General features: G+C 39.6%; 1 protein-coding gene across 2 annotated transcripts in view; it reads right to left on the minus strand.

The window, feature by feature from the left end:
• Positions 1 to 2,619: 2,619 nt before the first annotated feature.
• The window catches only part of STX7 (syntaxin 7), a 32,976-nt gene continuing 21,151 nt past the window's right edge, over positions 2,620 to 14,444 (minus strand). For both annotated transcript variants that reach the window (XM_037392118.1, XM_037392119.1), the window contains exons 4-10: positions 13,085 to 13,175; positions 11,252 to 11,389; positions 10,515 to 10,567; positions 9,678 to 9,768; positions 7,724 to 7,796; positions 6,686 to 6,768; positions 2,620 to 4,039 (exon numbers count right to left, since the gene is read on the minus strand). In XM_037392118.1, the coding sequence (XP_037248015.1) occupies positions 3,914 to 4,039; positions 6,686 to 6,768; positions 7,724 to 7,796; positions 9,678 to 9,768; positions 10,515 to 10,567; positions 11,252 to 11,389; positions 13,085 to 13,175 (655 nt within the window). In that variant the 3' untranslated portion in view covers positions 2,620 to 3,913. The remainder of the gene's footprint in view (positions 4,040 to 6,685; positions 6,769 to 7,723; positions 7,797 to 9,677; positions 9,769 to 10,514; positions 10,568 to 11,251; positions 11,390 to 13,084; positions 13,176 to 14,444) is intronic.

Below are 14,444 nucleotides of genomic sequence, written 5' to 3' on the forward strand. Positions count from 1 at the left end.
TCCAAACACGATACCCAGTAACACAGTCCTTGAAACATCCCAAACCAGCAGTCAAGTATGAGGGTACTTGATCTTTCAAACTTCACTAACAGATTATGTCATTACCCCCTTCCCACCACCTTTTGACCCCTTACTTCCCAAGATAAAAATTTTTTCATGGTTTCAAACTAGTTTTGACACCCAAAATCCAGCCCATGCATCGGACGTCAAGCATGTTTGCCAACTGCACACGTACAGTGTGTGCGGGTGACTGAAGAAGGCTCTTAGGTATGACTTTATAGTTTGTGAATATTGTATACCCTGCTGATTATCAAAAACCATTTCCAAAGGAGGAGGGGGAGGGGGAGGAGTGCCTTTAAAAAGCTGCCTACCCCTGTGATTTTCAGCTCTTTGGAAAAGCAAGAAAGAATAGAGAAGCACCCCTGGTGTGTGGTTTAAGATAACCACAAAGGAGCTATTCTTACCAGGTTCCTTCAGTAAAACGAAGGGTGCTTTGCATTTTTTGGCCTTGCTAATCTGACAGATATTGATGGATAATTTGGAACAGCCAAAACCTTTGTTCTAAAACCACACATGTTACATCCAGATGTTTTACTGGGTTCTTAATAGATATTAAAACTTTCTTTAAATACTTGGAAATTGCATTTTATACATTTAAGAGTGTAGGCGTGCAGGGGAAGGGAAAAGGTAGAGAGGGGCTCCATTAAGAGCAGCTTGAAAAGGAGTATTTATGCTCTCCAACATGGACATTCTAAATACAAAACTCCCCAACCGTTTGTTTCTGCCTTATCGAGTTTGAAAATTGGTAGCACCAAGATTCTTAATGAACAATTAGGGCCTTGCAGGCTGGTGTCTCCAACAGGTACAGAAGCTTGTGTGTGAATACTCACTCCAGTGCCGACTCCCCCACCACCCCCTACCTCACAGCTGGACCAGCGGCAGCAGCAGCCGCGCAGCCTGCTGGAACCAGCCAGCCCCCATCAGTGTACCCAGGTGGAGACATCCCTGTGACTTCTGACAGCTGGCCCTTCATCTCTTCCTGAGGTGATGGACTCCAGCATCCCCCCCTCCACTGGGATTAAAGATAGGAAGAAATCTTTCATCTGAGAGCGCACGGGCGAGGCACCCCCATGCCATAAGCAAACTCTGAGTAGATCATGAATGAAAGCAAGCAATGCACACACGGCCCTCAGCAGTGCTCTTCTCCCTGACAGTGCCCACACCACTACCACTGGACAGCATCTGAACAGGCACATGACTCTGAAAATACAAAGCCAACTCCACATGGGAAATAAAGACACGCAGGCAAATCAGACACAGAATGACAACAGAGGCAGCAGGCTGCAGCAGATGTCTGGGAAATAGAATGCATTGCAACTCACAGAATTTCTAAGTCATTCAAAACTGTTGCACTGGCCTGATTCTCAGCAGCTCCAGGTGGACAAAGTTTTATGTAGTGGCTATTCTGCTTTGCAGTCACTGCGGGCTAAACTTGGTAAAAGAGGGTATTCATCCCTTTATAAGGTAAATAGGCAATCAGTAAATATACCGTTTAACCCCAAGATGAGCAATATCCTTCAACTTGGTAAACTTTTTAACAGAGAACCCTCCTAGCAGAAAACCAAATTGAAACGCATATGAAATGTGACAAGTACCAAGCATGAACAGAATTTCTGATCTGCCAGGAGTCAGAGCTGAAGATCTGCTGCTGAAGTGCTGCCTTTTCTTCCCCAGCATGTCAGTGGAATCAGTCAGTCACTGACAGAAGCAGGTATGAGGTATTGCAACGGAGAAAAGGATCTTGTCTTTGGCAAGTAGGATCAAGCCATTCCTCTGCACCTGTTTGCAATGGTGTAAAGAGTTTGTTAAACATTAAGGTCAGGAAACTTCTGAAGTCAGTTTTAGACAATTCACTGGTGAGAAAGCTACTTAGCCAAAATGCTGACTGATCCTCTAGTTTAGAGTGGTGTAGTCAAGAAACAAATAAAAAAAAAAAGGCATCAGCATCACTAGTGCCAGCCTTACTGCGGCTGGTAGTGGCCCAAAGCAGATCTGATGGTTAACAAGTAAGGATAAACAGAGTCCCAGCCTCGCTCTCAGCACAAAGGCAGCCACAGGAACACAGTAGCTGGGATGTCAACACACAGTCTATACTGCAACTTAATCTGAATTCCCCTTTCAATATCAGAGATGTTTTCCACTTTACAGTCATGTAGTTTCACAGGACTTGTTTTTCCTCCATTGCTTTCAGAATCCAAATACAGCAGCACAAATCTCCTGCCTGCACCGTCTATTCCCATCCCTCAAGTTTCATGCTATGCCAAATGAAAGCCCGTCACAGTCTACCCTCAGCACCCACTGTCACCAGCCACACAGAGCAAAGCAGCCTTTCCTCCTGAGACTGGGCTCACACAGGTAGGAATGCAAGATCCAGGAGCATTTTCATTAACCATGTGAAGTGCAGCACAGCTGCAGGACATGATCCCTCTGGGCTGATTAGCCAGCAGAGCTGAAATTCTCTGGAGCTGTTCAGAGAAATTTCATTCTTTTACATAAAGGCAAAGACAACAGCTGTACTTGTAAGGATGGATTCTGAAAAAAGGAACTACTAGAAAAAGGTACTCTTTTAAAGATCTTTATTTTGGTTGTACGGTTACAGTTCTAAAGTTCATTTATGCTTATTGTTAGTTTGCTCCCAAATAATATTTCATAACTCAGCCTGTAAACAGTGCATTTTCTATCAGTCTGGTGTACAAGAACTTAATAAAATAGAGATTAAGTGACTTTTTCATCTGCACGCTTTCCAGAATAGTTCACCAAGATCAATTAAAAAGGCAAATAGATTAATTGGCAAAAAAGTGTTGTTACATTTTTAATATATTAGTACAAAATGGCACAAAAGGAAAAAGCTTGTTTTAAAGGCTATAAGCATCAAACATCTTAAACCGTTTGAATCAGTTCAACCGATTTCAACTTAATTTCAAATACTACTGTTGAACCTGGAATGGCTCATAATCTTCTTTTCTTCAGCTCTATGAAAAACCTCACATACAACTTTGGACCTGTTCGTGGTAACTGAATCACAGCAGTTTCAGAACAGTGACATTCAAGTGCAGTTCGGAAGTTGGGAATTTCTATTCTTCCCAGTGAATCTAAGAATTCATAGGCTAGAGCTTACTTTCATCTAGCCAAGCTCATTGATGCACACTTCAGATGCAAAGATACCAGACGTGTGCACATAAAACACAGTATTTCTTAATGAAATAACTGAAACAAAAAATCCACATAATTACATCATCCACCCTACCCACCTTTGCCAGAGGCTTCCAGGCATAACCATACTCAATGCCAGATAATGAGATATATGAAGTATCTAAAAGATTTCAGGCAAACTGAAGGCTTCATTCAAAGGCCTCAGTTATAAAAGAGAGATCACACTAACTTCAGCAATCTACATTTTATTTTTGAACCACCCGTATCAAATGGGCAGGTGAGTGGGATGGAAGGGAAAGAGATAGAGACACATTTCTAACTTAAAAATAAATTCTGAGATGTGAATTCATTGCCTCAAGCAACAATTTCGGAGTTTATTTTGGCAGCAACATTTAGCAACATCACAAAAGATAATGACCTGGCCCATCAAAACAATTTATCAGGATTTTGATTAGCCCCTAAACCTTAAGAAGTTTTTTTATGTTTAAGTTAACGGAACAGTTTCTGACCTTGACTGTTTTTTCTAGTAGACAGCACCCACATCCAAGAGGGCAGGCAGTTATACTGACGGTAGTACTGAGAATGTTACTTCTCAGGTTAAAACAAAAAGTCTTATAGAAAAAGTGTGACAAAGTACAGAACCATTATGTTACTCAGCTTCACACTGAGCAAACAATGACTAGGAATTTCCTTTCATAATTTAAATACCAGTTACAACACTTTTGCCAGAGGCTTGTTTTGTAGAAAACCATATGATGATTCCAAGAAGTAATACTCCAACAGCAAGTATAATAATGAGGATGCACATCTTCTTTCGGGACCTTTGCTGCCAATAGAGAAAACAACAAGTTGATTGGAAACTGCACCACCACATCAGAAGAATAGTCAAATGCTTTTATGGTGCTCCTGGTTGCATAATCTAAATAAATCGTGTCCTTACTAACAACTCATATGAAGTTGTTCAAGAGAAAGAGCAAAGTTATCCACAACTTACTCTTATATTATTCAACAGAGTGTTTTCAGTGGTATTTTCTGGCATACATAACAAAATAATGAAAGAGAACACAGTAACATAATGAATGAATGAATGTAATTAGAACACTGGGGGAAAGAAAACATGAGAGCAGGTAACCACATACAAAGAAGAATGGACAATCTATCTGCACAGTGGTGGAGGTAGAAATAGCCTGCTAAAACATATTTAAGGAGTATTAATGTATATACAGAAGGAGACAACGGACTACAATTTCAGACTTCTGAAAGATTGACTTTGCATCTATTCACAGAGTTGTTTTAAAGTTGTTTTTGTCAAGTTTCTTATGCACAACTTAAAAAACCCAAAAAGACCTGACTAAAGACCAAATGTTTACAACACTAAAGTGCAAGTTATGAGCATGTCCAGAAATTTCACATCTCCCATACAGATTTTTAACTTGAGATACCAGAGCATGCAGGACATGCAGCAGTTTATCATTTGTTATCTGATGAATACAGAATCTGAAAGTTTCCTTTACAGCAGGAAAGGGAATTACCATTGGTTTTATCAGGCTTTTGCTGATAGCCAAGGGATAACAACACTCAAGTCTTGTGATACTAGGCCACAGCTCCAGAAGCAAAGCCAGGCTCTACTCTATTTGGCAGAGGTTCTTCTGCCTGGGTGTTTTAGAGGTTTCTGGGTTCCCCCCCCCCTCAGTTTTTCATTAGAGCTGCCCTTTCTCTGCCCAGTACCACCCAGACTACCAAGATTCTTAACTATTCTTCTAGCTTTAGTATTTCACTGCCATTTCTCCCATTCAGGCTAAGACTTCTTCATGTCATCATTTTACTTGCTAGAACTCAATCCATTTGCTAAAGTACCTTCTTTTTTTAAACCTCTGGTCAGTTGTCTCCTTGCACTCCCAGTCTCCTCCTTTTTCATCCTGGAGACCACCTCCTGTCAAGACTGCACTGAAGTCAAACATTTCCCCTGTAACACTACTTAAGCAAGGTACTGGACTAAAGACATAGTGATTTTATTTTCTCATACAAGTGATCATTACTTCTACAAGTGCCAAAGCGGCAGTGGTAAAGAGGGCAAGAAGAGGAGTGGAGCCTGGCTTTGCCCACACGGCTCTGCTGTGTGAATGCACCCCACACAGCAATGAGTGGTGCATACCTCATCCAGGCACAAAGAGGAGCTGTGAGGGTACCAACCATGTGCAGCCTCGCCCCACCAGCGCATCTGGGCCAGCCTCTAATGCTTCCTTGAGAGGGTCAGACCATACAGATATAATAGTGGCTGAAACTAAGTCTACTGAAAGTGGAAATGATTCTTCAGTGTCTTGGAACAAGGGTGAGTTTTCAAGCAAAGGAAAGTTCAAATCTGAAGCACACTACACAATCCCTTTAAACACAGGCCAGTTCTGCAGAGTGTTTGGTCTCTGCTGCAAGACCCACTAAACAGAAGCTTGTCAAAAGTCTCGATAACCTTCCTTTGAGATCAGAAGATATTGATCCTTTCCTCTTCGAGATAAAGCATGAAGTTTTTCATTTTAAATTTCATCCAGAAAACTAACATCTTCCTCAAAATTTTGGCTGCTACTGGGTTTTTTTTCCAGAACTCTGTCAGTATCAAAATAAGAGCTATCAACCCTCAACCATATATACTTAATGTGCCAATTCAATTAGTGCCACCTAGAACACAGTTCAAGGATGCATCCACCCCTTTCCCTCTCCCACTTCTGAAATCAGCAGGAAATCCTTCAGACATTTTGTCATTGATTTACTGTCCTGTCTACTAGTAACACACATAAGAGGATTTAAAAAAAAAAAAGTCTAAGGACTAACTGACTGAAGAGGGAAGACTTATTACTAATAAGATTATTTCTAATGAGTTTCAAAAATGTTATAAAGAAGTGGCATTTATATATATATTTATATATATAAAGAAGTGGTATTTAAAAGGCTTTTTTTAAAGTTTGAGAGTTTGAAATATGTTTTTTGCATTAGGGTAGCAATTAACAGAAGCTGGATATACAGCTTTGAGAATATTTTAGACAGCAAAAACTGTTGCTAACTGGCAGCATCCTCAGAAGACTTTCTTGCCTATCTTCCCTATTACTCCACTGATCTTTAGAGAGTTGCCTTCCATATACAGGAACCTTTTACCTCTTGAGCTGTAAAAGGAGGGGTTGGTTTGTTTGTGGTTTTGTGGTTTTTTGGGTTTGGTTGCTGTTTTTTTTTAATAAAGGTATAACTCCAGGTGCTCTGAAACAGCCTGGCTAGTATCACAGGAAACCTGAAGCTTTCAGAGGTCACTGACTTTTGTTTTATAGTGACCTAGAAATACCATCATAGCCTAACATAAACCTTTAAGTAAGTCTCCAAGCCTTGAGGAATTTAAAAAGCAAAATCTGAACTCTGTAGGAAAATGGAAGCCACGACTACTGAGAAAGGACAGTTACGCAAAACTGGCAGTCAGCATTGACATTACCTGGTAGTTTGCTGCTCTTGACAGCTGCTGGTTTGCTTGCTGCACATGTACCTCTGCATTTTCCACGTTGGCTTCTATGCTGTCTTTATTTTAAGAGGAAAAATTTCAAATTTTGATTAGTTATAACCTAGCCAAAGGTTTGGCATGCTGAAACACACTTGAAAGCATATGTAACAGCTGCTGCCCAAGTGCTGGTGTCCTCATCAACACCCAAAGTTTTATACCTTGTATTATGGAAGTTTGACCTGTCCTGTACTTATGCCTGAGTTCATTTCAGAACCGTGCAGACAATAAGTGGCTGAATTCATGTCAGTAGCAGCTCCCCTGTTCTAGATGCAGAGCTGAACCTTAGATACCAACTGGGGTAGAAACTTTCATTATTTCTGATGATGGTTTTTTTTTTTTAAACTTGTCCTTCAACTTGCTACTGACGACCCTCTGCTCAGATTAAAATAGTCCTAAGACCTATGAAATCTGAGGAAACAGACACACAAAACACCCTAACAGGCATGACTATGCTTTGGTATTCTATCATACTGACACAACTTTTTATTTTTTTTCCTTGGAAAAATATGAACAGATTACAAGCTAAGATAATAGAAAAAGCCCTGAAAACATATGCTGGACATAAGACAACAGCATGGCTTAGCAGCAGACTCAGAAAATGTATTTTCCAAACACATTTCCTTAAAAGAATAAACCTGTCTGCTTGAAGGGCAAAGCAGGAACCTTTGTTGAATTTGCACACTTATATCATTAGTCGTTACAGTAAAACTCCCCACATGAACTCCAAGTTTATGTACAAACAGTTAAAATCCCTGCTTTTAAAGATGCTTTATACACATGAAAAGCTACTTTTTAAACCCACTTTATTAACGTATTCCCAGTCATCTCAGCCAGTTTATTAGGTTGCACCTGATTTGCTTTAGCACTGGTATTATCATTAGAGGAATTTTTCCAGAGAAAGTTCGTTCTACGTTGTTGCTCTCCAGAGAAAGAGAACAAAAAAGTTTCAGAGAATATTTGAATTGGACTTACCTATCACATCACCTTGTTCATGAATCATCATGCCTAGATCTTTAAAAATTTCATTGATGTCCATAATATCTGCCTGCAAGGAAAAAAAATCATTGCATTAATTGACATAATATATTCTACCATCTCTGTACATTTAGATACAAATACTCCTCCTCCTCCTCCCAAGTATGTATCCATGACTCTACACTACAGGTTAAAAAAAAACCACTTTAATATGTTTATTTGGAAGGCCTTTTAGGTACTACAAGACCAAGTTTATCATAATCAAACTAACTGAAGATGAGTATATGCACAAAGTACACTTCACATCACATGACAAACAGGACCTCTCATTGCCGAGGGCTTGTCTACACACATACCTGTATTAATTTAACTGAAGGGAAAGGCTCAGGCCAGCTTTGCTTAAAAGCTACCCGTTTAAGCCAAATTAATAAAAGCATGTGCAGAAAGTATTGTGCACCTATTAAAGACATGGAAATTTCATAAACATAACAGTTTACATAAATTACCTCTATAACAGGGTCAGGCTATTGCACCTGTATTACATTATCCTATTACCATCTGGTTATGATGAAGTGACAGATGCCACGTTACCACTGTGCATATGATCTCTTCTTAACTGATAACTGATACACGTTTGGTTTGATTCACTGTAAGTTAGAGTGTGGGTGGCAAGGGAAAGCTTATTGAAAAATTTATGCATAGAAAGGATTTTGTCACATGCATCAGCAAGACTTGCAGCATCTATCTTGTTCATAGTAGAGATGCGAGTTCCAGACTGGCTGGAAAAATTCATTTTGTCTTCAGAGAAGTCTCTTGATGTCAGTATTTCATCACACATGACAATTTTTTGTGTAGTTTACATCTTGTTTTTAAACATTTTTAACTTTTTGACAAGCCCTTGATTACAAAAGTTTGAATGAAACAGAGTATGTCTGTATTTCCAGAAGCATTTAAAAAAGCTGCTTACAAAATGAAGATGTTGAACAATACATTGAGAATAAATACCTGGGAGGAAAGGCATAATTCATTTATAGGCACTGTTAAAGTTACATAATATGACCACTATGTTGGAAAAAAATTATATGTAGTTTTTCTTGCAATCATATGAAGACTCTCTTATTGCACAACTGAACTAGTTAAGTTAAACACAGTATCAAAACATGGCTTTCATGCAGTAGATTTCTAACATACATTTCACATCTAAAGGCAATATTTGCAGTTTTGAAGGATAAACCACACCCACAGGCAAACCTTGTATCCTAGTTTCAGCGGGGATAGAGTTAGTTTTGTTCTCAGTAGCTGGTACAATGCTGTTTTGGATTTAGTACGAGAATAACATTGATCACGCACTGATGTTGTTAGTAATGTTTATACTGAGTCAAGGACTTATCAGTTTCTTAGGCCCTGCCACTGAAAAGGCTTGAGGGGCACAAGAAACTGGGAGGCGATGCAGCCAAGAAAGCTGACCCAAACTAGCCAAAGGGATATTCCATACCATAAAACGTCACACTCAGAATGTAAACTGGGGGGAATTGGCCAGGGCCTCACAATTGCTGCTTGGGGACTGGCTGGTCATCGGTCAGCAGATGGTGAGCAATCATATTGTGCATCACTTGTTTGTTGGGGTATTTTTCTTTTGGGTTTTATTCCTCTCTCCCTCTATCTTTTTCATTACAGTTATTATTATATTTCATTTTACTTCAATTATTAAATTGTTCTTATCTTAATCCACGAGTTTTACCTTTTCCCCCGACTCTCCTCCCCATCCCACCAGGGGAGGTGGGAAGCAAGTGAGCAGCTGCATGGTTCTTAGTTGGTGACTGGGATTAAACCACGACAAAACCCTAACTCCTCAAGATTAATGTCTGCAATTAGTGCTCATGCACCTGTGAAATGTTTTTTCTTTGGAAATACTAAAAGCACGTTCTGCTGTAAAACCACAGGTACTTACCTCAAGCTGCCTAATGGAAGATTCCCTCTCTTCAATAAGACGGAGGTCATCTTCTGTGATTTCTTCATCTTGCACTTGTACTTGCGGTTGACTATCAAAGAAAAAAAGAACAACCACGCAGAATTGAACAGACACAATGAGAAATAACTCAGAAAAATAAAATGACAGTTAAGTAAATAGCACATACTTTACATAATTACTGGTTAAAAAAATGCATGTTTTTACCCTTGCCTGTCTAGCTAACAAGGAAGGTCTAACGGTCACACCTTGGGTATAGGAAGCTGCTGCTGTAGCAGTGCTGCACATAACACTGAGGTAAGTGGAAAATCCAAGTATGAATACAAGGGCAAAGTTTCTTCTGAATTATAAACTGCAAAGTTTATATCCATCTGAGGCAAAAGCCAGCTAGCCAACAAAACAATCTGGGACTGAGAAGCAGTTCTTGGAGAGTATGAAAGCAATGGGGTAAACACTGGACCCTTATTGCAACTTGACAGTTTTACTCTATTCACAGGCTGGACTGCTTACTTAAATTTGGGTCTCAGAAAGCCCCAATACAGGCTTACGGAAGCTTAAAGAGATGACTGAAGCTGAAGCATGGGGCAGGGGGGGGCGCGGATGATGTGAACTGTTCCTTTTTCTTCACAACTATCTCACCAAAGCCTCTTCTCTACGCTTGCCTTATAGAAGAAAGCCTAACTGAACAACCTATCCCAACTCCCCCCAGAAAAAGGCAATTGATAAGACAAAAAAAAAAAAAAATCGTATCAGCAGCTGGCTTCCCTGCAGGCCACTTCTTATTCTGAGCTAGGTAAAGACTTAACAAATTCAGCCTACCTGTCCCAAGAGACAAGTGTTCCTTCTTTGTGGCTATCTTCAGAAGCACCACCCTACATGATCAGTGTTTAAAAATATAATAAATTATTATGGTCCTGAAAGAAGCACCGTCAGCATTTCTGTAAGGAGTCAGTATTACAAGGTTTATAGTGACTTCAAACTGAAACATGATTTAACATGCTCTCATCCTGATTTTGCTTGATGCATGCACAAAGCTGAAATACAAGCAAAAACATTCAGCTCAGTAACTGCCTGCTAAAATTTACAAGTACAGCAATGTGTATTTGGCACAGAGTGAAAAGGCAAAATTGGTATGCTAACAAGGAAAAGCTCAACATCTCAAGCTCCCTCAGTACTTCCCCACTTTCATACTGCATAGAAATCTGGCAAGTGATTCTTTTCTGTAGGAAGAATCCGTTGTTATCTAAAGGTCCAGCAAAAGCATTTCAAAATCTATTAAAAATTGCTTTTGCAAGATTGTGACGTGAACCCAGGGGCAGTTCATGCCTTTGTGTGACAAAAGCAAGGAAAAAGTAACAGTTCTCAGTGTGCTTGTGGCAGAGGGGGTGTTATTACAACTTCATTCAGCCTTTACTATAAAATCACATAGCACACTCGCTACACTATTTGGGGTCAGATATGAGCCTTTGTAAGCAGCATTGTGGGGGCAAGTTTGACATCAAACACCACCAACACCATTGTAAACAAAGTATAATGGCATATTTTCTGATACTTACAGATACCCTTGAGCTGGCTCTTACTCTGGCTACAAAGTCTTTTTCTTTCTCAGCAGCTTGCCTTTGAAGTCTTTGGAAATTTGTTAGTGCTGTGGTGAACTCCCCCACAAGACGGTCTTTCTGTATTTTTCTTTGACGCTATAAGAGAAAAAATTTTACCAAGTCAAATGAGCTCAGGCTTTTCAAGGCTCTGCCATTTCCACACTGCTCAATGCTAAGCCATATTTTTTTTTTTTTTCCTAAATATGTGTAAGGGAAGGCTGCCTACAAAACCATTTGCAACTGCATGGCCAAACCTTCCTTCCCTCTGAGATCACATAACTCTGCACAATTTAAGGCATTTAAAGAGGAAGCCAATGAATTTATTTTCATTTAACAGCTGGAAATGAGAAATGGGCAGGGACAAGAAAGCTTCTACCTTTCTTATTATCTGCTGATTATAAAACCTGGATGCTAAAACATGCAAAGGTGACTAAATGAGGGGAAGGGCACAGAAAAGAAAGAACAGGGCATTCATTTCACATGTGTTTTACATAAACACTGGAAATATATTGAGCTGCATCCAGAAGCTGGTTTACATCCCCCTCAAGTACTTAAGAACTGGTATCAAAATACCCGTTTTAACCTTTCAGGGTTTGTCGGGGGTTTTTTTCTAAGATGTAGGGAAGGAAGGAGGAATACCAGGCACTCGGGAGAACATCCACCATATATCCCTAAATGCGTATGTTACATTAACTTTTCCTTCCAAATTTCTGATAGGCTATAGTTTGCCATTCATCAGTCTGTTATTTATGCATTTCATTGGGAGGTAGCTTTGATGAAGATGCTCATGATAAAAGGAGTAAAATTAAACAGTGAAATATCTCACCACCAACTTTTCAGCTCCAAGACGAAGAAGCAGATAAACCATAGAAAAAAACCTCAAATATACTTTGCCCAAACTAGAGGCTATATACAAAGACCAAGTGTTAACACCTCTGTTAGAAGTTTACCACTTGACAGAATGAACCCACATGGATCATGGCCTGCCATTTGAATTCAGTGTTTCAAGACAATTCATTTCCCTAAAAGCTCCTTGGTAACCACCCACAGGCCAGGCAAGCCGTTCGAGTGACAATAACCCGAATCTGTGTTTTCTAGGATCCTGTTGCTCTTTCCTTACTTAAAGATAGTTTTTCTTTTATTTCTAGGATAGAAACCATAGGATGGCAGAGAGCAGTGTGCTAATAACAACAGCCACTTTGCATGTTACCTCCTGATGAGATTTTACACAGACCTATGAAAGAAGCAGTTTAAAGACTGCAAAAGTTGTTTTAAGAACAGCTCCTGTTCACTCCTCTTAAGAAAGAAAAAGCCTGTGGACAAGACATAGCACATAAACTGATCTGCGTGATGTATAACAGACCTACTGTGCGTAATCAAATGATTCAGACAGTGAGGTAAACAGGTCTGACCACCTGCCCTGCAAGAGGCTTTGGCACACAATTCCCTGACCCTGGAAGTAGCCAGAGTGCCTGTGGAGTCAGACTTAACATCACTACAACAGATTTACAAAGTGCCCAACTACCTGAAATCACAAGCACACCACAATACCATTTCAGTCAAACTACCTCATTCCTGATACATAAAAACAAACTTTTGGACAAGTCTGGACTGCAACAAAACATTCTTGTGTTGTAAGTGTCCCTGTTGTACAAGTATGTTGACTAACTAAACAGCACTTTGAAAGTCTGGTGAGCAGCACAAAAATAGGTATGCAGAACTGAAGTCACTCAGATACTCTACATAAGCCAACCTAACAGTCAAATAAAGCCATGTTCTTTGGGTTTATACCTGTTCACTTGTTGCAGGCAAAGATCCAAACTCTTTAATGTATTTGTCAGTTTCTTTGGCAAGTTGGTTGGTGTACTGCTGCTTCTGTTGCCTACAAACAAATAGAAAGTTTCATTAGAGATCACTGGGTTACTGTTTTTGAATTTCACCAATTCTCAGAAAAGCCAGAGTACTAAATGCTTTCTAAAGTGCACAAAGACATCTTATTCTGTTCTTCACGGTAAAGGTGTGTCATCATGGATTCCAGACAGGACAGATGCTAAAGAAGTTTTGTTCCTCAGTGGGACAGCATCACTCCTCACCTTTTTTTGTGTGTGTTTTTTGGGTTTTTTTTGAGGTTTCCTCTCTTTTCCTAATGTGCAGCAACAGGTTTCTAGTTATTACGTATATCTAGACATGCTTTTCATAGTGCTGTTGAGACTGTCAATAGTTGGAAATATCTGGTCATTTTTTACCATTTATGGTTCAGAATAACTGTAAAAAAGACCAAGTTTTTTTGGTGTGGAAGAACATACATGGCTTGAATATAATTCTGCTACCACAGCCCATGAAATGTTAATTCCTGATAGCTACTGGGAAGCTTAATCAAAGAAATCTATATTTTCACACAACAGAATAGCTGCAAACTTAAAGTTTTCAGCTAACAGCTTCAACACTGCTTTAAAAAAAAGCCTGGTCTTCAACAGCACTGCTATTTTGGGGTTTTTTTTGTCTCTCTGCTTCTATGTTATCACACACTCTACCTTTATATTTTTTCCTGGAGGAACTCAAGTTCTTTACCTGCTTTGCATCCTGCTCTCCCATGTATATAAAAAGGTTTTATCTAGAAAGCTATTCGCAACCAACCAACATCAATATTTAAAATAATCAAATAACTCTTCAGATACATACCAACATCAAAGGAAAGGCCAAATATTCAGACAAGTGAAAAAGGGACAGATGAAAAATCAGGGAAGCTTACCATATTTATTACTTCCATAAAGGGACTGGAATGTGTCCTTTGCAACAGTTTCTATCCTGTTTAGCTGTGAATTTATGCCTAGATCCTGTCTGTATGCAATGTATGTATTGCATAAACTGTCTATGTTGATCTTCACCTAGTCACAGACTCCAGCAGGATATCCACTGTGGATTGTGCCTGGTGAATGTTACGGGCCCTGAGCTCAGGCTATTGTAAAGCAATTTGGCTGTTCATATAAAACGAATGTGATGCCTTTGGTCCAGTATACACCTACTACTATTCAACAGCCACAGTGTGGCATCAACCACATTGAAAACTGCCAGCTTTCTCACCCACAGGATTAACACAACACATTGCTTATGTGCACTTATGATGCTGAGATTAATGCGGTAAAGGGGT

This window comes from Falco rusticolus, chromosome 6, assembly GCF_015220075.1.
Source record: "Falco rusticolus isolate bFalRus1 chromosome 6, bFalRus1.pri, whole genome shotgun sequence".
Lineage (NCBI taxonomy): Eukaryota > Metazoa > Chordata > Aves > Falconiformes > Falconidae > Falco > Falco rusticolus.